Source organism: Natrix helvetica, assembly GCF_964273705.1.
Source record: "Natrix helvetica genome assembly, chromosome: 5".
NCBI classification, from domain to species: Eukaryota; Metazoa; Chordata; class Lepidosauria; order Squamata; family Natricidae; genus Natrix; species Natrix helvetica.
In genome coordinates this window covers 110,692,028-110,719,600 of record NC_138551.1, presented here as the reverse complement: position 1 = coordinate 110,719,600, position 27,573 = coordinate 110,692,028, and the positions used below count along the sequence as shown (strand labels likewise).

General features: G+C 42.8%; 1 protein-coding gene across 1 annotated transcript; it reads left to right on the top strand.

Annotated features, from left to right (window-relative positions):
- Positions 1-1,229: 1,229 nt before the first annotated feature.
- On the top strand, positions 1,230-22,903 carry LRIT2 (leucine rich repeat, Ig-like and transmembrane domains 2; the record flags this gene model as incomplete). Its single annotated transcript, XM_081954113.1, has 3 exons — positions 1,230-1,327; positions 1,781-2,562; positions 22,104-22,903. 3 exons carry the CDS (start codon positions 1,230-1,232, stop codon positions 22,901-22,903), a joined length of 1,680 nt encoding a protein of 559 aa, XP_081810239.1.
- Positions 22,904-27,573: the final 4,670 nt, after the last annotated feature.

Sequence of the window (27,573 nt, the reverse complement as noted above, 5' to 3'; positions counted from 1 at the left end):
TAGGAAGCACAGTGCAATAGCAATGGGGAACTTTAACTACCCCAACATCAACTGGGGGACAAACTCTGCACCAAGATCAAACAGATTCCTGACAAACTTAGCAGACAAGTTTCTCTCCCAAAAGGTAGAGAAGAGAACTAGAGGGTCAGCCATACTGTACTCAGTTCTCACTAACAGAGATAGAAATGATAAAAAGCATTCAAATTGCAGAAATCTTATGGGGTATGTGCAAAAATGATGATTCAATATTGGTATTCAACATTATGTAAAGCACAAGGAATAGGGGGGGGGGGGAAATCAAACGATGATATTGGACTTTAAGAGAAGTGATTTCAAAAAACTTAGAGACCTTGGAAAAGATTCCATGGATGAAAATCCTCAAGGGGGAAACAACCCAAGAAGCTTGGGAAACTTTGAAGACTGAGATTATAAAAGCCCAATCTAGCACAATACCAATGAAGAAGAAAAATAAGAGATCTCAAAGGAAACCAGGATGGCTGCCCAGATAACTCTCTGATAAATTGAGATTTATCAGAAGCTAGGGCCATGATGGCGAACCTATGACATGCATGCCCGAAGTGGCACATGGAGCCATGTCACCTGGCATGCGCGACGATGAGCTGGCCTTCATGCATGTGGAAGTGCCGGAAACTGGAAGAGCTGGTCTTCCATTTTTTGGTGTGAGCATGTGTGCTGGCCAGCTGATTGTGATGTGTGCATGTGTGCCAGTAACCAGAAGACTAGGTGGCTGGCATGCATTCACACGCTGGAAACTGGAAGTTCATTTTTCGTGTGCACATGCCCCTTGGCAGCTTCTCTTCTAGGTTGCTGCCCAGAGGAGCGCGCATGCACTCTCCTTTTTTGGCACTCAGTGCTGAATAAGTTTGCCATCACTGGGCTAAGGTCTCCTACTTGAGCAGGTGGTTGGACTAGAAGACCTCCAAGATTCCTTCCAATCTTGCTTGCCTTCTGTCTTAACTGCCAAGAATGTCTTGGCTGGTGATACATTTCAATTTCTTTTTTAATAGAATATATTCTCCTTTTAGCATTGCAGTTGGTTACCTAAGCTTAACAGAAACACATTGCACACAAGTCCTTCAGAAGCAATTTTGCCCTACTGCTAAGAAAGATTAGACTTAATAGGATTTGGGATGCTTGTTCTCTCTGTTACAAAAGCAAACCATATTGATTTACTGAGGAAGAAGATGGAACTCTTCCTCTCATGTCACATGTTTTCCCTTATTTTGCTTTTTTACTTCTCTGGGATAAATCCAGAAACTTCGGATTGTGTCACCGGATGCTCCTGTTTCAACGATACACTTGGAAGGTAAGAATATTTGACAAAAGTATAATATTGAATAACTTCCTATGGAGAAATTCAGCCAAGATTTGTCATGAAATGAATATATTAATAAATATCCAGGCTGACAGCCCATCCAGATGTCAATATAAAAGAAGGGAAACTTAGATATGATTGATAAGCAGATACCATTCCTTGGCTTTTAGTGGAAATGTTTGCCTGCCAACAGCCAGATTCAACCCAGATGTATATTATTATATGCTTGAAATATATTTATGTGATTTATTCTTGTAATATTGAGAGATTTTGGATACTGTAGAATAACTTGGAAATGAAGAATAACCAATATCACTGTTAAGGTTCTGGAGTGAGGGAGAGAAGTGAAAATCCACCAGGTTGTATGACACAACACAGAGTAAATTAAAAATGAATGTAAGCTACCCATCACAACATTGTTCCATTTTCTGATTTAATTTTTAGGAGTTTGTTTTGCGTATCAACATTTTTGAGAAAGATCCCAGAGGAGATCCCTCAAGATATCAAAAAAATCAGAATCGAAAATTCTTTGCTGACAGAACTGTTTCGCGGCACCTTCTCTAATGTTAGCAGCTTGGAATACCTCTGGCTTAATTTTAATAACATCACAGTGATGGATCTAAAAAGTCTTGAGCACCTGAAGGAGCTGAAGGAGCTAAGAATTCAAGGGAACCGGTTGCGTTCAGTACCATGGACAGCGTTCCGCGATACATCAGCTTTAGAAATCCTTGATCTGAAATGCAACAAGATTGATGTCCTACCAGAACATGCTTTACGTTACCTTTCCAGGTTGACCTACTTAGACTTATCTTGCAATGAGCTTACTGTCATCTCTAAAGAAGTGTTCTATAATTGGCCTGTCTACCAAAAACTCCAGCAGCTGGAGAAGAAAGCAGAGAGCGTTTCTAGTACCGTCTTGTCTTTGCATGATAACCCATGGATTTGTGACTGCCGCCTGCGAGGGTTTGTCCAGTTCATCAATTCTATAGGCCCACCCATGGTCCTCATAAATTCCTATTTAACATGTGCAAATCCTAAATCTAGGGCAGGAAAATACTTCCACGAAGTGGAGCTGAATAGCTGCAGGAGACCTTTTGTGACATGTTCCAAACCAAATATTACAGTGTTTCTTGGAGAAAATTCAACATTGACTTGTTTGGTAAAAGCTAATCCTTCGCCAAAAATTTGGTGGAACTATCCATTAAAACACTTACGTGGGCTTAATGGTAAGTGTGACTCCAAGCTAAAATATTTAACATAAAATATTCTTATTTTATAACAACTGTGAATTTTGGCAAATAATTTTTCTTCCTCTTCTTTGAAATTCTTCTAATTGGTGATTAATCTCTATACCAATTATGCTGGTTTATTTACCTTATTAATGGGAGAAAACCATTCATTTTACTTCATTGGCAAACTGAGTTGCCAATTCTCAGTCATCCAGGTCATCGTTGCTTTTCAAGAGGCAACTGAACTTTTTTGTTTATTCTTTGAAGATGAGTTGAAGAAGCTTCTTGGATGAGAAGCAAAACTTCTTCAAAGAAACACCAGAAAGTCCAATTGCCTCTTGAAAAAGCACCTTTGATTTGCCAATGCTTAAACACAAAACCTACTCAATACCTGAACCATTTTCATACAAGTAAAATTCACCTTAAGTCTGCTATTAAAATTAGGGCAGAAGTAGGAGATATTTTTAATCAGGATCTCTTCTTTTTATTTGTTTAGTATTTATTAAACCAATTTATATAGCTGTCCAACTCACATATAGGTGATTACAAACAGCTTATAGCATTTAAAAATCCAGCACATTAAAAAAGAGAAAGAATCCTATCCCATCCTCTCAACACAACTCAACTGGATCAGCACCATGTTCATTTCTGAGGAGCAGAGGCCCTGCAGACCAAACCAGGCTTTTAGGGCCTTTTGGAAAAGGATCCGTATGGGGGCTCATTTGTACCATGGGATGAATTAAGTTCCATACAGAAGGAGCCAGCCCCAAGAAGGGCCTTTTTCATTGTACATCCTTAATGGCTATTTTTTTGTGAGAAACAGAGCATGCAGAGTTTGAGAGACCTGCAAAATGCCCCGGGGGCTGGGGGGAGGGGACAAAAGTGAGCAAAAAATAGCCCATTTTTTGCCCAAAAAGGGGCATGCATAGCCTTAGGAGGCTTGTAGAGTGCTCCTGGGGGCTGTGGGGGCAAAATGATAACAAATGGCCCATTTTCACTCGTTTTTGCCCTCCCTAGCCCCCAGGAGCACTTTGCAGGCCTTCGAAACCCTCTGCACGTCCATTTTTGTGAAGGGGGCAGGGTTTCAGGAGGCCAAAATGCTGTATTATGTGTATAAGACGCACCCAGATTTTCACCCTCTTTTTTTGGGAAAAATATGGTACATTTACAATACCAATAGCTGATTCTTGCAATGTGGTAGAAGTTACAGTTCAGCAGAGATCAGTTTTTAGTTCAGAGTTCAAAGCAGACAGACAAGTTTAAACTAGTCTACTTCTCAGAGCAGCAAACTCAGAGCTTATACAGACTAGTTTCAGTTTCAATTCTCAGCTAAACCACGCCCAGACTCCAAGCTTAAGTTTCTGTTTACAAAACAGCCCTCATTGGCTGACCCAGTTGCTATGCCTATTCATTGGCTCATCTATTACAATCTATGAATATTCATACTCTGACACTCCTCTCTTCATAACTGGAACAGACATATCAATTACTTTAATATTCTTCAGATACCTGTATTTGAAGACCCACACTCACAGTTCCCTTTAAATACCCGAGAATCCTTTTTACTGTGATACATCCTTTGCAATGAAACAAAGATCACCCACAAATGCTAATAGTTGGCAAGCCCCACCTTGTAACTTTCCAGTGTATATGCATCAGCCTTGCAACTCCTGAACCTTCAATGCAGTATCTAAACATACATATATATTCCAATTCCTGGCTGACTGCTTCATAAATGGGCATAAATTGCCTTGATCAATTTATACACCGTGTTGCGCTTTTTACTTTCATGTCCTGGTGCTTGAGTCATGTACATTTCTTCCTCTAATACAGCATTGAGGAATGCAGTGGTTATATCAAAATGCCAAATTTTATGGCCATGTGCCGCTGCCAATGCTAGTGCCAGCCTTATGCTTTCACACTTTACAGTTGGCGCAAATACCTCATCATAGTGCACATTTTTCATTTGTGAAAACCCTTGTGCCACTAACCTTGCTTTATATTGTATTTCATTATTGGGTAGTACTTTCTTTTGGTACACTCATTTACATCCTACAGCTTTGCTACCCTGTGGCAAAGTCAAAGACATAGAACAAAACACATTATGTTCACCCATGTATTTCATTTCCTTGTCCATGGCTTCTTTCCTCTTTACTTGTTCTATTTTAGGTAATGCCAATACCTCCTGATAGTTCCTTGGCTCATATCATACATTACACACCTTTACTTTACTAGCAGAATACCTGTCAGGTGGAATTCTTTTGTTTCATGGCTCTGACCTGCAGGGCATTGATTGCTCCTGTGCTTCAACCCTCTCTTGCTTCATTACTTTTTCAGCTTCTTCTCCCAGAACACTGTCACTGTCACTTAGTGAGTTACCACCACTAAGTGACTTACCATCATTAAGTGAATTATTCCAAACATTTGCATCAATTCTGTTCCAATTTTGCTCTGCAAAGCTTGCAGACCTTGAAATTACTATTCTCTTGCTTCCATCCCTAAAACGATAGCTCTTTGAGCCTGGCTCATAGCCCATAAACCTGAGCTTTCTAGCCTTTGGTTGTCCCTTTCTTCTAATTGCTTTTGGAATATACACCCACACATTGCTTCCAAAAACCCTTAAATGTGCTAGAGATGGCTTTCTCCCATATAGCACTGCATATGGAGTATCATTAATTGATAAACTCCATAGCCTATCAATTAAATAATTAGCAGAATGTCAGCATTCCAAGTAGCATCCAAGAGTCCACGGCAAAGTGTTGCTCAAGGTTCCAATTTATTAAGAGAGCCATGTTGGCACATCTGAGAAATCCAAATCTGAAGCTTCTGGGTTTTTCCCACCCAGGTTAAAGTTCAAGACCTTGCCCCCATACCCACAAGTCCATCACATGGTCCAATCTTCCACTGCCATTCTGGCAGTTCCACCCATCCAGTTCTGGTCAGGTGCAGAGGTGCCAAGACAAAGGATGACCTTGGCATTCTAGAAAGGAATTTTATTTTGGCTACATAGCATTTTGCTCAGTACTATCCCCCGTCCCAATTCCCCACTATAGAAACAGCATAGTAGAATAATAGAAACTGTGACAGGCCAAAGATCCAAAAGGAACATGGTTGCAGGCCTGACACAGTCAACATGGCTTCACCCCAATATGACCTGCTCAGACCAGAGTTCTCCAGCAGTGAATCCTTCATGATTTGAAAGACCCCATTCCATCTCTCAGCTGCACCATTCTCAGCTGCGTAACTATCCCAACCATTGTTGAAAACTTGCTGACATGAATTCTGAACCTCTGTCAGTTTGCAACTGACATACCTGTTGTTTATATCTTCTTTCTACAAAGTTTACCCATTGCTTAAATTTCTGTAGCATCTCTTTAGTAAATAGCAGAACCCAAACCTTCTGTACTCATCTGCAATGACTAGTGCATATTTTTGCTCCTGCCAAACTGGCTTGCATTGGCCCAACCAAATTTGCAGGTAGAGGGGTGGGTTTCAATTTTTTTACTACCTATTCTGTGGGTGTGGCCTATTTTGTGGATGTGGCTTGGTGGTCATGTGACCATGTGGGAATGGACAACTTGTAAAATGTGGTGAAACTCACTTAACAACGTTCTTGCTTAGCAACCAAAATTTTGGGCTCAATTGTGATCATAAGTTCTCTTTCTTTCTTTCTTTCTTTCTTTCTTTCTTTCTTTCTTTCTTTCTTTCTTTCTTTCTTTCTTGTTTCTTTCTTTCTTCCTTTCTTTCTCTCTCTGTCTCTGTCTCTGTCTCTCTCTTTGTCTCTCTCTCTTTTTTCTCTCTCTCCCTTCCTTTCTTCCTTTCTCTTCCTTTCTCTCTTATTCTTTCTGTCTCCCTCTCCCTCTCTCTCTCTCACACACACACACATCCCTTCTAGCTGGCAAAAATTTCTTTGTGCAACCTCTCTTCCACCCCACCAACCTGAGGACACTCCCAGCTCTGCTGGATGTCCACTCCTTCGTGTCCAGTTGCTGGCTGCAGTTGGCTTTCTCCTGGTGATCCTTCCTCTCCGGGGCAGCCCCATCACTCTGGGTGCACCCAGGTGGGCCCTGGGTCGGTCATAAGTCCATGTGCCACTGCCATGTGACCACTCTGGGGGCGCAGTAGCCACTTGGATGCGTCTGGAGCAGCAGGGCTGCCCTGGAGGGTCTCTCCTGGCCAGGAAGAATCACCAGGAGAAAGTCAACTGCAGCTGGCAATGGGGCACAAAGGAGCGGGCACCTAGCCGCTGTTGCATCCCATTGCAGGCGCCCAGTGTGACCTTGACTCCTGGCTCTGCTGGATGGCTGTGTCCCTAGGTTGGTGGGGTGATGGGAAGGTTGCACGGGGCTGGAGGCAGCCGGGTGGTGGGGAGTCAGGGCCACCCTGGGCACCTGCAATGGGACACAGCAGCTTCTGGGCGGCTGCTCCTTCGTGCCTCATTGCCAGTTGCAGTTGTCTTTCTCCTGGTGATTCTTCCTGACCAGGAGAGACCCTCTGGGGCAGCCCCGCCACTCCGGCTGCATATGGGTGGGCACTGCACCCCCAGAGTGGTCACATGGCGGTGGCACGTGGGCTGCTGATTGACCCAGGGCTCATCCAGATGTGGCCAGAGTGATGGAGTTGCCTGGAAGGATCACCAGGAGTAAGCCAACTGCAGCTGGCAAAAGGACATGAAGGAGTGGCTGCCCAGCAGAGCCAGGAGCATACCCAGGTCAATGGGGTGGCGGGGAGATTGTGTGGGCCTGCAATGAGACACAGCAGCTCTCCAGAGTGGGAGGTGGTTGGAGGTCTCTGCCCACCCCGTGACCAGTTTGGGCCTTGCTAGAAGGGACCGCAACTTGAAGGAATGGGTTCTGGCCAATGTTCCCTCTATGGTGCGCGGCTGCACAGCCGTGCACGTGACAAGAAAGCACCCCGCAGCAGTTTCCAACTGTGATTTCTAATGTCACAGGCTCTGGAGGCTGAGGGGCCTCAGATTTTCTGTCCTGGTTAGGGTTAGCATGGGCGAGCTTACAAGGCACAGCCGGTCTCCTAGGACCTCCTAGGGGCCAGCTGTGCCGCTCAAACTACCGTCAGTCACCCCGTGTTCAGCAAAGCAAACGTGGGGAAGTCCTTTGCAGGCAGCTAGAACTGGCCGCCCGCAAAGGACCTCCTGTCAAATTGGCCACAGAGCGTCAGAGTGCTCCACTTTTTGGTTCCCACTGTTCACCCAAGTAGCTTCAGACCAAGGGTTCAGACCAAGCACTCTGACGCTCTGTGGCCAATTTGACAGCAATGGTGGCATTTTATTGGCTCCCACGAGGAATGGAACCTAGTTACATCTCTAAATTTAGGAACCTTTTCATCACATTGCCTTGCTCTCCAACTTGCAGCTTCCCCCTTGGTAAACCCTTCTTCCATGGTGGAGATTGCTTCTCTGTAGGAAGGTGGGGTAAGAACCTTTTGGGGCATTGCAGATGCACCTTGTCCCGCTTCCCATCCTGCAGGCCTCTCTTTGGTAATCCCTTCTTCCATGGAGATTTCTTCTCTGTAGGAAGGTGGGGTAAGAACCTTTTGGGGCATTGCAGGTGCACCTCTTTGGTAATCCCTTCTTCCATGGAGATTTCTTCTCTGTAGGAAGGTGGGGTAAGAACCTTTTGGGGCATTGCAGGTGCACATTTTCCCGCCATCCACACTGCAGGCCTCTGTTTGGTAATCCCTTCTTCCATGGAGAATTCTTCTCTGTAGAAAGGTGGGGTAAGAACCACTTGGGGCCTTGCAGGTGCACATTTTCCCGCCATCCATCCTGCAGGCCTCCCTTTGATAATACCTTCTTTCAGGGAGATTTCTTCTCTGTAGAAAGGTCTGGTAAGAACCTTTTGGGGCCTTGCAGGGGAGACTGGAACCGGTGGGGAGGTCAATCCCTCGGTTGGCCACTGCCCAGCTTTCTGCCATGGTGCCATCTGCTGAGGGAGGGCAGGTGCCCACTGGCATCCCTCCCTTCCATGACCTGGGATTAAGACCCATCCTGGGGTTGCCTGCTTCACAGGTTGCAGCTCAACCAATGATGGCTGGCTAGGGGGTTTTATGTGCCAAGGACCCTCCTGCTGGCTTGGAGGAGTTATGGGCCAAGTAGGTGCCCTCTGCTGGCTTGGAGCATTTTCCCATGCTGATGGCAAAGGAAGTGGCCAGTGGCATCTCATCCATCCAAAATCTGGGAAGAAAACCCAATCTGGTTTTGTTTCATTTACTGGTTGCAGCCCCATTTGTGGTGGCTGGCAAGTGAAAGATGCTGGCCAAATCCCTTCTTCCTGCCTAGGTTGAAATTCCCATTTTGAAAGGGAATCTGTCTCCCAGTTAGATGCAGGGTAATAAGCCATTTCATTTATTGCCATCTGGAAGGAGTCCAAACTTCCGTTCTAGGTTTTTTTTCTCTCCAAGCCTTGCTTCCAAGCTGGGGGGAAGGAGGGGAAGCATGCACTCACGGTTAGTTGTTCGAAAGGTTCGGGAAGCCCCATCAGAGATGATTGCGTGGGGATGGCTTGAATCTCCATTCCTTTCATCTTCTAACTGGGTGTAGAAAAGTCTTTCCCAGCCCCCTCCATCCTCTTGCCAGAAGCAATAAAACTGGAAGCAGCATTCCATTGCCTTTGAAGTTCCGGCACTCAGCTTCTTATCACCAAAAGCTTTCTCATTATTTCTTCGCTGATATTTTACGCTGTCCCGGTCAGCGTTGGGAATTCAGCACCCCCCATCACCAGCCCCTCCATCACCAGCCCCCCCCCCTTGCGAGGGGGAGGGTGCTAGTGAATTATTTTAAAGGAGAGTGTTGGAATAATGTTAGCGTTCTAAATACCATGCAGAATTAAATCATTGTCCAAGGCAGTTATTCTTAAAGGTCCAATTTATTCTACAGGCAAGTTAGCATGTCTATGGAATTCCAACACTGATTTGCATCCTGGAATTCCACCCAGTTGAAAGTTCATGATCTATCCCCACACCCACAAATCCATCATCATCTTCCACGCTGGCATCTACACCCCTCTGCTTCCGGTCAGGTGTCGAGGTGCTGAGACAAAAGATGACCTTGAGCTTCTATAAAAGAATGTCAACAATACATTCCACAATCCTACTCCTTTCTATTCCCCCCTCCCAACTACTACACTAATGAAACAGCATAGAAAATTATAAGAAAGTGTGGCAGGCCAAAGATCCTAAAAAGAACATAACTACAGGCCTGACACTTCCATAGACTTGTATTTGCTTCCATTTGCAAATGTGGTCTCAAATCCTTGCTTGTCTAAACTAGAGACACTCAGCAAATTATGCTCCATTTCAGGAACACATAATAAATCATTAAACCTCTTTTCCAGATATGGAATTTACACACTGCCTCTTCCAAAGACCTTAGCCTTCTGCCCTTTGTGAAGGCTACTGCATCTCCAGCAGCTGGATTCATTATATAAAACAATTTAGAATTGTTAACAATTGTTTGACTTGTGCCACTGTTTATTAACAATTTGTGTTTGCTATTGCAATAGCTGACTTTTGCCACAGCAACCTGTCCATCAGTTAATTGTCTTCCTTGCAAACAGTCCTTTTTGTCTAGCAAATAGTTTTGTCCTTGAAAATATTTTTTCCTTTGCAAACAGTTCTTCTTTAAATGTGTAGTTTATCCACAAATGAAACACTGGCCCTATTGCTGGGCTGTTTTTTCTTCATAGAAAATCTTTGCTGGGTTGTAATCTGATCTCTTCTATTATCAGGGTCTCTGCAGACAGCCAGTCTGTGGAATTTTCAATTGCTTTTCTCTTTCTGCTCCTTGGGCCCCCATCTCATGGTTATCTCCTTGTGTTTTTTCCTAAAATGGTGCTTGTTCTCCTCAGTAATCAAACAAGCCTTTAAGGCTTCCAAATGCAACTCCTGCTCTGGTTTGCATTCAAAACTGCAGAAACAATGTCCTATGTTTCATCCAGACCAACACCAACAGCACCTTTTGAGACTCAGGAAACTGCATTCCACTCTGTTCTAACGCCACAAATAAAGTTTGCAGTTTTACAAAATGCTGTTGCACAGATTCTCCTGGTTGCAAACAGGCTCTGTATAATTTTCTTGATAATTGCACAATATTGCATGCTGACACACTAACATGCACACTTCTCAACTTCAGCCAGCCTCATATGCAGTCTTTAAATTAGCTACAGTGATAAATTGATCATCTTCTAAAGATGATATAAGCCATTGCTTTATCTTGCTGTCTTTGCTCTGCAGCTGCCAATGGTGCCTGTGGATTAACAACAATATCTCAGAGTTTCTTAGCCTTCAGGAAACACTCCATCTTTGCAGCCCAAATTATATAGTTCTTCTGTCCCAAACAAGGCAGAGAGCTCTCCTTGAATTCAACAGCAGCCATTCTCTAAGCTTTCTGCCTGGTTTCTCTATTAACACAGGCAGCCATTTAGCTAATTACAGTTCAATCTTTCTGTGTGCTCTGGGTCCATAACCTGTTAGAGTTTGTTGCAGAAAATCAAATCCAGAAAGCATATACAGGTAACTGATGCAGCAGAATTCATTAACTTCATTATATACACATGAAGTAAATTTATAATACCAATAGCTGATTCTCCCAATGTGGTAGATGTTACAATTCAGCAGAGATCAGTTTTCAGTTCAGAATTCAGAGCAGACAGACAAGTTTATACTAGTTTACTTCTCAGAGCAGCATATTCAGAGCTCAGAGCTTACAGACTAGTTTCATTTTCAATTCTCAGCTAAACCACACCCAGACTCCAAGCTTAAGCTTCTGTTTCCAAAACAGCCCTCATTGGATGACCCAGTTGCTATGCCTATTCATTGACTCATCTATTCCAGTCTATGAAAATTCATACTCTGGCAGTATATCGTTTGCTTTCTTACTTTCATTTTTTGAAGTCTGTTCTGTACATTGGCTGGGATGTAGTACATAATATTTATCACAAGAACTAAGGATCCTTAACAGTATTGAGCTGTGGACATTAATTATAAGGAAATCATGATTACCTCCAATTGAAATTAATTTGAATTTGCTGAGGAACACTTAAATCCTGTTCTCCTTTCTTCAGCATCTCTCATGCTTTTTCAAAACATATCTGTCCTGTTTAATAGTATCGAAAGCTGAAAGGCAGAAATTGATGTATTAGGCAGCATTACATTACATTACATCTTTATGTATCTGAGGATCAAAAAAAGAATCAAGCAAATCATTCAGATATTGCATTTTAGTGACTGAGTCAGGGCACTGTGTGGGGTTTGTTCCTTGTTTGCCCACCACTGGTGTTAAAATTTTATGTCCAAGTTTGTTCCCAACATAGGTGCAGTTGATTGATCTATGAACCTTATAATGATGGTGGTGATGATGATGATTAGTGTGTGGCCTTGTAACAGTAGCCAGGAGACCACAAAGCTATTGCAGAGTAGTAGTTTGGCTTGCTAGGGTACCAGCCCTGTTGTAGGACACATTTGTGTGCTTCCCAAAGTGTGCTACAGGAGGGCAAGCCAGCTTCCATCAGAGAGAAAGATGAACGGCTCTGCCTGCAGCATCACCCAATGCCCTTCTGGGATCTGCATTGCAAGCAAGTATTGCAACCAGGGAAGTTCAGAGCCCTCAGGAATCTGACTGCCTACACAGAGTACCAGTTCACCTCTCCACCAAAGTAGTATCTCTCTATCTACTCACATAGAACATGCTTTCAAACTGTTAGGTGGACAAAAGCTGAGATGAGTGACAGGAGTCCACCTTGCCACGCAGTGCTTGGGCTTGAACTGCTGGAGCTGAAACCGTTTCTCAAGAGTCATTAAGTCACTGAGCTACCATGCCTGATTATGAGTATGGATGATTATGATGTGGGACATTCGCCCACCCAACTGTCAACTGTCAATCAATAGCTCAAATGATAACTGTAATCCATTTGGATTTTTTTTTTAAAAATGGGGATTGCTGAAATAAGCAGACAAAATAGATTGGTACATAAACCTCATTGGTGGGCAAAAAAAGTTGTGAAAAAAGGAATAAAAACCAGGTGTAATGACTGTATATAGAAGTACCAGCAGCCTTGACATTGAGTAAAACTTGTATGATCAACTAAACCCCCCTCCCTGCACACTCAAGTGCCTTTCATGGAACATTGCAGGCTGGGGGCGAAGATGCGGCACTGCAGAATTTGCTAACTATATCCACTCATTCGATGTGATCCTGCTTCAGGAGGCCTGGGCTTGTGATATGATATCCTTTTCAGTGTTTACGGCCATCTCATTGGCCACTATTAGACAATCTATGGCAGGGAGGCCTAAAGGTGGTCTAGCTTGTTTGGTCTCTACTTCTTTGAAAGTGGAGACAGTGGAACTACCCTCCTGTGGCTCTTTAGCTATGGCACTTTTAATTAAGAGAGGACGTAGTAAACTGTTAGTGTTCAATGTTTATCTTCCCCCGGCGAGGAAGCAAGCCGATATCAAGGCTCAATGGGGCACGCTGGAGAACTATATTACCTGTATGGAAACTAAATTCCCAGCAATGTACATCCTAATAGGGGGTGACTTTAACGCCCGTCTGGGAGCTCAAGTCCCTCCAGCGATAGAGGCACTCTACCCCCAAGAAACCCTCCAGGCCATAGGTCATCTGACTTCAGCCAGACATTCTAAGGACGAATTAACAAATTTTGCTGGCATCCAGTTAGCCCTTCTAGCAGCTCAACACAACAAGATAATTCTTAATGGGTGTACCCTAGGTGATCTGGCTGGCGAATTTACTTTTAGTTCCTTACGTGGGAGTAGTGTTATTGATTTGTACTGGTATCTCGACCCTTAAGAGAGGCAGTCCGTGCTTTTTATGTGGATTGCCTTACGCAGAGCGACCACTACCCCCTGGTTACAATCATTGAGCTTTTTTCAAATACACATCTCCCTAGGGGCCCTCAGATATTAGATCCCTATGTGGCCTCGTACACAAGGAGGATCAAATGGTCTCCCAATATTGAAAAAAAGTTTCACTCCTTTTTATCATCTCCGGAGTGTCTCAACTTGTATAATCAGGTACTAGCAAGCAGTGGCTTGGAGATAGTCTTGGCCTTTGAATCACTAATTAACAGTGTCCAAAGGAGCCATCTGTGGGCCAAGTGGTCTATATCAATCACGAAGTAATACTTGGTTTCACAAAGATTGCTTGATGCTTAGGAACCAGATTAAATGGGTTTACCTGCTCTACCGCAACTGAGGGGACCAACGCCTACCAGAGGACTACTACCGCCTGAAGCGGGAGTACAAAGGATTAATTGCTAAGAAAAAGAAAGCTAAAGAGAGAGAGAAGTGGGATTTACTTCTCCTCTCTATCCAGCAGAAGGACACCTGATTATTTTGGCAAATTGCTGCCAGCTCTTTGCCGGGCCATCGGGAACTCCCTCTATGCTGCATCTCTAACAGAGACTGGGAAAACCATTTCTTGGCAATTTACCAGGCGTCAGCAAGTTCAACCGTGCCTGACCAACAGCTGTCTCCTGTAGCCCCTGACTGGCAACCCGTGACCCATGCTGAGATCACCGAGTTTATCTCCGAACTTAAGTCAGGCAAAGCTCCTGGCCCTGATGCTATTCCCCCTGATCTGCTAAAATCCAACCCTGAATGGTGGATTCCTCTTTTGGCAAGACTCTTTACATATATTAATTCATCTGGCAGAGTACCTTCCTCCTGGAGCTTAGCAATTATTGTGCCAGTTTTTAAACAAGGCAATAGAAACAACCCAGCTGACTATCGCCCCATAAGCCTGCTCTCCATTATTGGGAAATTGTATGCCAAATACCTCCATCGCAGACTCCTCACTTGGGTTGAGGAATCCAATATCATTGGTGCTGAACAAATTGGGTTTAAAGCGGGCTGTGCCACACTAGATCACTGCTTTGCCCTAGCACACCTGGTCGACAAATATACTACTATACCAGGTGGCAAACTCTTCACTGCTTTCATCGACCTAAAGTCAGCATTTGACTCAGTCCCTAGGGGTTTGTTGTGGTCAAAACTGCTTAAAAGTTCTATTGACAGACGTTTGCTGTTCTTAATTAGGTCCTTGTACAATCAGACCTCCAGCCAGGTCAGGTGTGGTCTGCAGGGAGAACTTTCTAATCCTATCCCGATTAAGAATGGAGTAAGGCAGGGATGTGTTCTGGCTCCTCTTTTGTTTAATATATTTTTATCTGACCTGGCTGGTTACATCGGACATATTGAGTCCCACGCCCCGAAGCTGACAACTACAAAGATCCCGCTTCTTCTTTACACTGATGATGCGGTTCTCCTTTCATTGTCAAGGCCAGGACTGAAAAGATTACTTTCTGCATTTGGGTCTTACTGTGCTGAAAACCATTTGGCTATTAACTATGATAAATCAAAAGTACTAGTGTTTACTAGAGCCCGGAAATTGTATAAGTGGGATATCAGTGGCAATGCTGTTAAGCAGGTTTTCCATTTTAAGTATCTAGGTATTCAATTTCAGAACACTGGTGCCTGGACTAGGCATCGAACCCAGGTGCTGAACTCGGCCTCCTGTAGTCACCAGCAGATTTTAAGATTCTTTTATACCCAGGGTGGCCAGTTCATTCCTTCTGCCCTACGTATTTACAAAGCCAAAATGCTGGCCCAAACTCTTTACAGCATTCCCATATGGATACGGGGCTTCAAGAATTGCATTGAAAGAACCCAGGCTGCTTTCCTTAGAAAACTTCTTCCCCCTTGTGTTGGTTTTGCCCCGATATACCTGGAACTAGGCATTTGATCGGTGGAACGTATGGCCTGGATAAACACCTTTAAATGGTGGTTTCGGGTGCTCTTTCTGGCAGTTCCTGGCAGCTACCTCTCCCTGGTGTTCACGGACTCCCATATTTCTCACTGGGAGAAAGAGGTGCTGAAGAAACTCCATCTGCTAGGTTTCACGGAGGATGCCTTGGGAAACTATGACCTCAAGGATGCCCAATTTAGGATAGTCCAACGGCTTGTGGACATTGATTTACAATATCTACGAGCCAGAGCCAATAAAACTTGCTCCCCCCTGACTCTCAACCAAGTTAATAACTATGGATTGAGGATGGCTTCCTATTTTTATACCCTAACCATTCCCAAGTATAGAAGAGCTTTTTCCCTAGCTCGCTTCAATGTCTTGCCCTCAGCACTTCTGGATGGTCGTTTCAAGAGGCTCCCGATTAATGAGTGGCTGTGCCCTTGTGACAAAGCCGAGGTTGAGACAGCGGAGCATGTCCTTCTATTTTGCCCTATGTATAGCATGGACAGATCTAGGTTACTGTCTCTTCCTGAAATCGTCCCTTCTGGTCCTGATGGCTGTGATTTGTTTGTGCATTGCCTTGGGGATGTCTCCTCATACATCACCTCTCAGGTTTCCAGGTTTTTCCTGAGAGCTGTGACCATTAGAGGAGAGAGCTGTAACCTCCCTTAGTTGGGCTTTTGGTGACTGGCTGCTGTGTCTCTTTTGTAGTGGTCGTGTTTTGGTCTGTGACTGTAAATAAAGTATTATTATTATTATTATAACTAAATCCGGGAACGCCCATCTCCTATCGAGGGCTGGTTGTTTTCAAGACTGCTAACGTTGTTGTGTCCAAAGCCAGCAAGCACAAGCTGTCACTCAACACCTACCAGATGCCCGGATTGGTCAATACCAGTAGGCGTCACCAGAGGGAGCTAACCTATTCCTGATTGGTTGCCGGTTTGACAGCAGCTGTATAAATAGCTGTCAAACTGGAGTTCACTGTTCTGTTATGCTAGTTGCTTACTTGTGTCTTAAATAAATATCAGTTCCTACGAATCACCTCAGGCTACTTAATTCTAATTAAGAATTTAATACTGGCGACAAAGAGTGGCAAACGTCCATGCAGTGTTTCACTAACTAGACCAAGAATTAAATTTTTCCTTCAGAATGTCAGCCATTCCGAGTTTCGCCCCTTTCTCCGCACAAAAGGAGTCATGGGAAGATTTTGTAGAAAGGTTCGAGTGTTTTTTGATGGCTCACGAGTTTACCGAGGTTTCTGAGGATAGGAAAAAAGGTTTTTTCCTCAGCGCGTGTGGACCTGAAATGTTTCGAATGGCCAGAGCTCTATCTGCTCCGATATCCCTAAGTGCTGTTTCATGGGATGAACTTATAACTTCATTAAAACATCACTATTCCCCCGCTCCATCAAAGATAGCGAGGAGATATACTTTTAGACAGTGCTTGCAGACTGAGAACGAGTCAATTTGCCAATATGTAGCCAAACTCAGACACGAGGCGATTCCTTGTCTCTTTACTGAATTAGACGATGCTCTAGTTGAACAATTTGTTTGTGGAGTTAAAGATTCTAAACTCCAGCGTAGACTTCTAGCCAAGCCTGAACTGACCTTACAAGCTGCCATTGATGAAGCTAGAGCCTCTGAGTTAGCTGACAAATCTGCTGTCATTATTCAAAATAGATTCAGCACTCCGCCTCCTTCTAATCTATTTTCCTCTGTTAACAATCAACTAGAACAAAACAGTGACTTTTCTGATGACACAGAGCAGATTGACCAGATGCAGTATAAAAATTACCTCAGAGGCGAGCCCGCCAAAAAACGTAATGATGGCTGCCTGAGTTGTGGGGGCAAGCACCTCCGATCCACCTGCCGGTTCAAACAGGCTATTTGTAGGCGTTGTGGCCGTCCTGGCCACATCGCTGTAGTTTGCCGAGCTGCTTTACCTGCTCAGGTTCCTCAAAACAACAGGAACCTTGATAAACGTTTCCACAAGCCTACCCAGGTTCACAATAATGATTACTCGAATTCTGATGCATTAAATGATGAATGGATGGTTCAATCTGCTTCAGAACCAACTTCAAAAGCAAAGAAAATCTTTATTACTGTTCGAATTGAAGGCAAACCTTGCCACATGGAAATTGATTCCGGCTCCACCAAATCAATTATTTCCTGGCCATCACTCCAACAATTACTTCCTTCCATTACCAGAGATCATCTCCGTGATTCAACTTGCCGCCTGCGCGACTATCAAGGGAACTTGATTCCTGTCTTGGGAGTTGCCCTTGTCCAGGCTGAACATAAATCTTTTAAAGCTAAACTGCCCCTCGTCGTTGTGGCCAAGCCGCTCTCAACTTTACTTGGTCTTGAATGGTTCCAGCCCCTCGGACTGTCCATTGACGGCGTGAACAACATTCCCTGCTCTAATGACTTTGAGACTCTGATTACTGAGTTTGCTGATGTTTTTGATGACAATTTGGGTAATTACAAGGGCAAACCCATCTCCTTCAATCTAGATCCTAACGTGCCCCCTATTAGGTTAAAACCCAGAAGGCTTCCCTTTGCCCTTAAAGCTAAGGTAGAGGCTGAGCTCAACAAATTAGTGACTCAGGGAATTCTTGAGCCAGTTGAATATGGCACATGGGAAACCCCTATTGTTGTCCCCATTAAGCCTGATGGGTCTATACGCATATGTGGGGACTATAAATCAACAGTTAATAGGGCGCTGGATTCGAACCCATACCCCGTTCCTGTCGTTCAACATTTGTTGCATTCTCTGGGGAGAGGGTGCATCTTTGCTAAATTAGATATGGCTCAGGCGTATCAGCAGTTGCCTGTGGACCAGGCATCTGCTGATGCCCAGACTATTGTGACTCATAAGGGGGCTTTTCGCTGCACCAGACTTCAATTTGGCATTTCAGTCGCACCTGGCATTTTTCAACGACTTATTGAACGACTGCTCCAAGGGTTGGAGGGAGTGGTTCCGTATTTTGACGATGTCTTAGTTGCTGCCAACAGCAAACATGACCTCATCGTCAAAATACGGAACATCTTATCTCGTTTCAGATCTGCTGGCCTTAAGCTCAAACGTTCAAAATGTCATATGGGAGTATCTTCCGTAGAATTCTTAGGGTTCTTAATTGATGGAAAGGGTATCCATCCCACTCCCAGTAAAGTTGAAGCCATACATCGGGCTCCAACCCCTACTTCAAAACTGGAGTTGCAAGCCTTTTTGGGACTCTTAAATTTTTATGCAATGTTTCTGCCTCACAAGGCTTCTGTTGCAGAACCATTGCATAGACTATTAGATAATTCCACAGTTTGGCATTGGGGCCCCAGGGAGGCCAAAGCTTTCGAAGGAGTTAAAAAACTTCTCACATCTTCAGCTGTTCTCATACAATTTAATTCCAAGCTGCCATTAACCCTCACTTGCGATGCTTCCCCTTATGGGATTGGGGCTGTCCTTGCTCACCTGTTGCCTTCAGGTCAAGAAGCCCCTATTGCATTTTTTTCTCGTACGCTATCATCTACTGAGCGTAATTACAGCCAATTAGATAAAGAGGCTCTGGCGGCTGTGGCAGGTGTTAAACGCTTTCATGATTACCTGTACGGCCACCAATTCCTCCTGGTGACTGATCACAAACCCTTACTGGGGATATTAGCTGGTGATCGTCCCACTCCCCACATATTATCTCCAAGAATGCTGAGATGGTCCGAATTTTTGGCCGCTTATTCCTACAGGTTGGAGCATCGCCCAGGAAAACAGGTAGGACACGCGGACGCGCTTAGCCGCTGCCCACTGCCGTTAAAGGCTATGGACCCGGCTCCTATTTGCCCTGTTCTAGCTGTTGAGGAACTCCAGCTACCCATTACCTCCACAGACATTGCAGCCCATTCCCGCCGGGATCCTATCCTTTCTAAGATTTTAGAATGGGTTCGCAGGGGGTGGCCAGACGAAGGGTTGACTGGAAATTTTTTGCCTTATGGTAGAAGGCGTTTAGAATTATCCATAGTGCAGGGCTGTCTGCTTTGGGGTCATCGGGTGGTAGTCCCTAAATCTCTGCAAACTAAAATATTGCAAAGACTGCATGAAGGTCATCCGGGAATCGTGTATATGAAGACCCTTGGCCGAAGTTATGTATGGTGGCCTGGCCTTGATGAAGCCATTACTGCTTGGGTAAACAGCTGTCCTAATTGCCAAGCCGCGCGACCCACTCCAGCAACGGCGGAGCCCAGGGAATGGGAGACACCAAAGGGTCCATGGTCTAGGCTGCACGTAGATTTTGCTGGCCCTATACAAGGTTTCAACCTGATGGTTATTGTTGACGCCTAGTCCAAATGGGTGGAAGTAATACCCATGTCCACTATAACAGCTGACGTAGCTATTAGGGTCCTTAAATGGATTTTTGCTTGCCACGGGCTGCCAGATGTTATTGTATCAGATAATGGCCCTCAGTGGACTTCGGCCTCTTTCCAAGCTTTCTTAGCCGTATTAGGAATCCGGCAGGTACTGACGGCCCCGTTCCACCCGGCTAGCAATGGCCGAGCGGAACGCGCGGTCCGATCAGTTAAGGAAGCCCTCACCAGAATGACACAGGGCACATTATATGACAAAATTCAGCAATATTTACTTGTTCAGCACTCCACTCCCTGTCCATTAACCAATTTTAGTCCAGCGGAACTCCTAATGGGCAGGAGACTTAGAACCACCCTTGATTGGTTGCATCCGGAATATAATGAAATTCCACCCGTTCCTAGAACTTACCAAACTAGGTCTTTCAATTGTGGGGACTGGGTCTTTGCCCAAAACTTCGGGGGCCATACCAAGTGGGTTCCTGCAACCATACTCGAGGTAACAGGGCCCTGTTCTTATAGGGTCCTCTTGAATGACGGAAGGCAATGGCGGCGTCACATCGACCAGCTGCGCCGCCGTGAAGCCCCGATCGACCAGCGTTCTGAGTCTTTGCCGATTGAGGACAGTTCCTTGGCCGCCTGCCGGCCCAACCCGTTCACGCACCCACCTGTCATGCCATGCTCACCTCCCTCTGTCACCGCGCCTACCAATCCGCATCCAGAGACGCTCCGCCTACCTGTAGAAAACCGACGTCAACACAGGACGACATCTCCACCACCTGCCGAGGGACGCACATGAACTGAGAAGGCCGATTTACCAGCTGCACTACCCCCAGCGACACCAGAGGGCTTGCGGCGTTCAGGAAGAATCCGTAGGCGTCCAGCCTACCTATCGGACTACGCCTGCGCGAACGTGGGGGGAAGCAGTGTTGTGTCCAAAGCCAGCAAGCACAAGCTGTCACTCAACACCTACCAGATTGGTCAATACCAGTAGGCGTCACCAGAGGGAGCTAACCTATTCCTGATTGGTTGCCGGTTTGACAGCAGCTGTATAAATAGCTGTCAAACCGGAGTTCACTGTTCTGTTATGCTAGTTGCTTACTTGTGTCTTAAATAAATATCAGTTCCTACGAATCGCCTCAGGCTACTTAATTCTAATTAAGAATTTAATAAATGTAGAATGAAATGTGCCATACAAAAAGGTTTGGAAGAGACAGACTACTTGGGAGCCATTTTTTTGAGATATTCCTATTTGCCCGGGAGTCTGTAGCCACGTAATGGTTCCCTCTCATTTGTGTGTGTGTGTGTGTGTGTGCGTGTGCGTGTGTATGTATATATATATATGTGTGTGTGTGTGTGTATGTATGTGTATATAGTGTATATATATGTATATATATGTGTGTATATATAGATGTGTATATATATATGTATATATGTATGTGTATATGTATATGTATGTATGTATACACATACATACATACATACATACATACATACATACATACATACATACATATATACATACACTGGTCTTGTTGTATTCGGGTCTTTTCCCGTATATTTATTTATTTTCGTAGATTTTCAAGGGTGTAGGTATGCTGGTCTTGTTGTATTCGGGTCTACTCCCGTGTAAGATTGAGATTGTCTTGGCAACGTTTCGGTGAGGTCTCACTCGCCATCCTCAAGCTGGTGTTTTTGGCTTAAAGTAGAAAACACCAGCCTGAGGATGGCGAGTGAGACCTCACCGAAACACAATCTCAATCTTACATGGGAAAAGACCTGAATACAACAAGACCAGCATATATATAGTCCAGCAGTCAGAGTTAGTTGGAAAAGAGTAGCATAGAGATTTTGGCACCAAACAAAACAAAACAAAAGCCTTCATTTTTCACAAAAAACTCAATCAAGTTGCACCATACTCTGAAAGTTGTTGTGGTTGGGGTTTTTTCTTTCCTTTGTTTATTGGTTATTTATTTATTACATTTGTATGCTGTCTCTCTCTCTACCAAGCAATCTGGCTTTCAAAAATGGCTGCTTGTTTACAGTCAGGTAGTTATCTAATACATCTAATATATATTAGATGTATTAGATAATATATAATCTAATAACACATCTAATATACTTGGAAAATAAACATATTCATCTAAATGAATATCTAAAAATAAATATACTTGAGAAATAAACATATTCATCTAACACTTATGATGTTACCCAGTTTGGGAAGGAAATAGCTGCAAGAAAACAGCCAAGCTCAGAGAGCACCAAGGACCCTTCAAATATCTTCATGTTGGTTCTTTTCCCAATCCCAAACCAATTTTGAAGATGGCTACCATTCATTTTGTAGGGTTGTTATAGCTGAACATAGAAAATTGCATTGCTTGTTTCCACTCTCTTTCTCTTTCTTTCTCTAGTTTCTACTGCTCACATGAGCGAAGAGTCTTTCAAATCAGAACTGGTGATTCCTTCAGCCCATTTTATGGATGAGGGGAATTATACATGTACAGCTACCAACTTCCTTGGCAACGCCTCGGCTATCACAATGCTGGACATTCTGGCTCCTCAACTAGCAACATCCTCTTATTCTTCCTCCATCATAGATGACAAGGCCTACATCGACATGCATATTGCCAAGCAGATGGTCTATGGGATTACTCTGGAATGGTATACCGTGTCTAAAAATCTGGAGGAAACCTGGTATACCCTCTATTTTGGCAAATACGATGAGGCTAAGAAAGACATGGTTTACATTGGGCCTGGGATCAACACGTACTCCATTAACAATTTACTCCCTGCTACCAAGTACAAAGTGTGCATAGGTCTGAGGAAACAGGTGCCCCCAAAGAGCCAGTGTATTGTGTTTGTGACAGGAAGTGATGTCAGTGAATTGGAACAGAGAGGGCAGATGATCCATATCATTGTTGTTATATGTGCCATGGTGTTGGTGGTCCCTGCTGGGATGTACCTATGCACCACCGAGGCCAGGTGCAGCTGCAAAGAGAAATGCACCAGCTGCTGTATCAAGAAATGGAGCACAAACATCAAAGATGTGCCTACAAAGAGCAAATTTGATAGTTTGCCAGGAGGCAGTGAAGAAGGACTGTGTCGCCAAGATTCCAGTGATGAACAGATGGAGCAGAAGGAAAGCAAAGAGAAGGAGGAGAAAGCAAAGAAGCAGATGGCAGAGGGTCGAAACAGTGCTGATCTCTATTAGCTATTATCCATCCAGGAAGAGATGTGGAAGCCAGACGAATCAGTAGATAGATAGTTAGATTGACTGATGGATCAATTTAACTTGTGTGCCACCTCAATCAGGCAGCAGCAGGAGAAGGAGAAGCAGGAGGAGGAAGAGGAGGAGGAGGAGAAAGAAGAAGAGGAGAAGAAAGAGAAGAGAAGGAAGAAGGGAAGGAAGAAGGAGAGAAGGAGGAAGAGGAGATGCAGGAGGTGGAGGAAGAGAAGAAGAAGAGAAGGGGGCAGGAGGAACATTCCAGATTTAACAATTGTTTATAGCAGACAAACATTTTGGATAGTGGATGTGAACGCTATCTGGAGACAATAGAATAGAAAGTCACAAAATACAAAGATCCACAAATAGAAGTAGAATGATTGTGGCAAAAGCGATCAAAGATAGCACCAACAGTGATGGTGTCTTGGGTGAAATCCCAGTCCACCAGGAGCACCACTTGAACACTGTTGACCAAATCACCATCCATCAATTACAAAAGGTGACTTCACTTGGAACAGCTTATATCCTGTGATGATACCTTTAACACCATCAAACAAGAACATCTTGCCTGTCCCAGATCCCTGGGAAGCACTCGATAGGCGGGTAAGAATACCACATCCCATAGAAATCCTGTCTGCTGTATCTGGCTGATGAGGTGACCACCCATAATAATAATATCCAACAACACATTTGGGAAGAACCAAACAAAGTCCATTAACAAATCATAAAACATGAAACCAACGTCGGGTCAGTTGGAATAGCCAGGTTTTGAAAGAATTGAGAGATTGAAGGTTGTATGGATTTACAAGAGATTCAGTTTTGTAGTTGAAATCAAAGAGGGAGGCTTAGTTTCCAGGTCCCAAAATATGGTGAGGCCTGGAAGGAGCAGATGAGACCTAGATCAGCGAGTAAGAATGACAATGGTATTGACATACAATGACATACAAGTTCCAAAAACTATAGAACTATAAAAGGAATGACTGTAATGTGGTGTAGTTATTGAACTAGGAACGAGAAGATCTACAATAGGTTCAAGTCAACTCTTTGGAGAGCTAGCTCACTTGTGACTTTTTTTTAAGTAATTTTTTTTTACTTTTCAAAACAAACACAACACAAAGAATCTTCCTTCTTTACATACTGTAGAAAGTGTATCAGTTGGTTACAAAAGACTTTTGTGCATCTCTTCCACAGTCATCAACCATAATTCATATTAACTCAAGTATTTTAACTCAGATATTTATACCATCATCATACCTCCATTTTCATTTGACTATAATTGTTTAAACGTCCTTCATCATAAAATATACCAAGATTTAATACATAACCACATACTGTTACTATTTCTAAAATCCTCCAATAACACTGAATCCTTATGTCCTATTCTAGCTAAACATCCATAATATTTAGTAACAAAATTTTCTAATCCTCCTTTCCAAATCACTGTTTGTAATTTACATCCAGTTTCCTTATGTTGTACCCATACATATATATACGTTGTTATCATTATCCCTCCTTTATTTGACTATATCCTGTATCATAACATTTTCCCCCTAATAATCAAGACTTAACTGAATCTAACTTAGTTCTTTTTTATTAACCTTTATATATAATCAAAAAGATTTCTAATCTTCCTTTCATGGGTACCATTCAATATTCATGTCCAATTATTTCTTATCATAACACTACACATGTATACATTATTATCATTATCAATTATTTATTTAACTATATCTATTGTCACTAAATTTCACTAAGTTTAACTAGTTTTAAATTATACACTTCCATCTATCAAACTGTATCTTTCCAGTAGCAAAACTTTTTCTTCTTCTGTGTCTTGCCATCTGGGGTAGAGTTCCCTTCCATTTAATTCCTCTTTCAGTATTTCACTCTTTCCATTTCCAGACACAAAGCAATCACCATAAATATCAGCAGATTTAATTTCTTTATGGTCATTTTCCTCTTCGGTTTTTAGGATTCTAACCTCCACTTTTTCCACTTGATAAACATCTCCAACTTCTTCATCATATTTTACTGTTAGATCAGTGGCGGGTTTCAAAATTTTTTGGAACCTACTCTGTGGGTGTGGCCTCCTTTGTGGGAGTGGCTTGCCGGCCATGTCTTGCCTGGTGGGAGTGGCTTGCCAGCCATGTGACTGGGTGGGAGTGGTTTGCCGGCCATGTGACTGGGTGGGAGTGGCCAAGACAATGTCACTGAATTCTTTGCCCCAATGGATGAACTACAATAAGATTAAAATAAGTACAAAAACAATAAAAGAGCTACTTACAGAAGGAAGATGACTGTTCTTGCCAGTCTTCAGTATCACGGACTCCAATGAATGGGCTGCACAAAGAAGAGACACAGAAATGAACTCTTTCATTGCATGCACTGCATTGGGATGAAACCAGCACACAAAATAATAGAAAAGGAAAATTACTCTCCTTTTTTGCGTCTTCTGCACGACCACCTCACCACCTTGCTCCAACAACCTGCACAAAGGAGAGACACAGAAAGCAAGACTTTAATTGCATGCACTGCATTAGGATGAAACAAGCACACAAAATAATAGAAAAGGAAAATTACTCTCCTTTTTTGCGTCTTCTGCACGACCACCTCACCACCTTGCTCCAACAACCTGCACAAAGGAGAGACACAGAAAGCAAGACTTTAATTGCATGCACTGCATTAGGATGAAACAAGCATACAAAGTAATAGAAAAGGAAAATTACTCTCCTTTTTTGCGTCTTCTGCACCACCATCTCACCACCTTGCTTCAACAACCTGCACAAAGGAGAGACACAGAAAGCAAGACTTTAATTGCTTGCACTTCACTATCTCAAGGATGAACACAGCACAGACCACACCACACCCAGCAATAAAGACAGCTACTTACAGAGGAAGGATTCCTGGCTTGCCGGTCTTCTGCACACCACCTTATTGATTTACTTTGCTCAAAAAAACTGCACAAAGGACAGATACAGAAAGCAAGACTTTAATTGCTTGCACTACTATATTAAGGATGAAACAAGCACACAAAGCAATAAAACAGCTACTTACATAGGAAAGATGACTGTCCTAGCAGTCATACTCTGTTGCCTCTTCATCCTGTTAAATAATACTAACTGCAGAAGAACTAAAACAATATTGGACTCAATTGTGGTTGTAAGCTGAGGACTACACTACAGGTAACAGAAGGGACCTCTGTTTTCACCCAACAGTGTACAGTCTTTTCAGGAAGGATGTCCCCCAACAAACAGGAAAGATATAGTCTTTCATCCAAGAAGATAGTTCAAGAATGAATGTCATATTCCCAGAGCAATACAGATTTCCTTTTTCTGAAATTTAGTTCTCAGTTCCAAAAAACAGGAATATATGAATTAGGTTCAGTACTTAGGTCAGTCCAAGTAGCTATTCAGAAGTTAGTGATTAGAAGCAATGGTAAAGCAAGATATGGAATTAAAACCAGAAATATTTTTGTTGGCTATTTGAAAGGGAGTACAATATATATTTAATTTTACACATGTTAGCAGCTGCTGGAATTGTGTTTGCACAACAGTGGAAAAACAGAGATATGAAAATGAATAAATATTACAATGTGCAGGAATAAATAAATTGACAATTAAAATCAAGAACGCTTTGAATACTTTTTCACGTGGGATTTGTTTTAGCAATTGCTAACTAATGGAAACAGAAATTAGAAATCCAAAAGTATGAAAGAAAACACCAATTATGTAAGGAAAGGTCCCTAAAATGTATAAGGAAATATTACTAGATCATTATTAATGCGTAGATAACTGCGGGACATTACACACCCACACCCACACAAACTATGACAGTGCCAGGAAAACACCAAAAAATAAGAATCCCCCCCCCAAAAGACTGCAAATGAAACCAGTTTTTTTCTTCCTAACCCTAAGGACAGGAAAGACAAAGCCACTGGAATAAAAACCATCAAGGCATTGTGGGAAACTATAAAGGACAGTGCCAGGAAGCTCACAGAACCATCAACCACCTCAGAATTACCTAAACAACGAGGGTGAAACACGCAAAATCTGGCAAAGCTGCCTTGCACCAACCTGGCTGCCCATAGAAAAGCAGCCACTTTGAGATACATAAACCTGGCGTGAACACTTTTAAGCAACATATTGCATCACAAAGAAAACATTTGCAAAAAGGAATAACATTTCTTGTAGTAAATATATTTTATAAACAATTAAAAAATAAAAATTCCCAAAAAATAATTTAAAAAAGATATTCTATAAATAAAAAAAATCCTTAAAAACCATTGTTAAGTATTCCACCAGCAATAATTTATATTGTAACCATTTCAAACTATTCCACACACAATAATTTAAAATGAAACCATTAAAAATATTCCATACACAATAAATTACAATAAAATGATTTAAAACAATTCTATGCACAATACATTTTAAAGTATTGAGTATAGATTATTTTAAAATGGTTTATTTTAATTTATTTTGGATAGAATCTTTTTTAAAATAGTCTAAGACAATTTAAAAAAAGAATCCACACACAATAAATTGAAGTAAGCCATTTTAAAATATTCTATACTCAATACTTTTAAGTACAATTATTTTAAAAAATTCTATGCACAATAAATAAAATATTATTGTAAAATACATTAAAAAAAGAAAAGA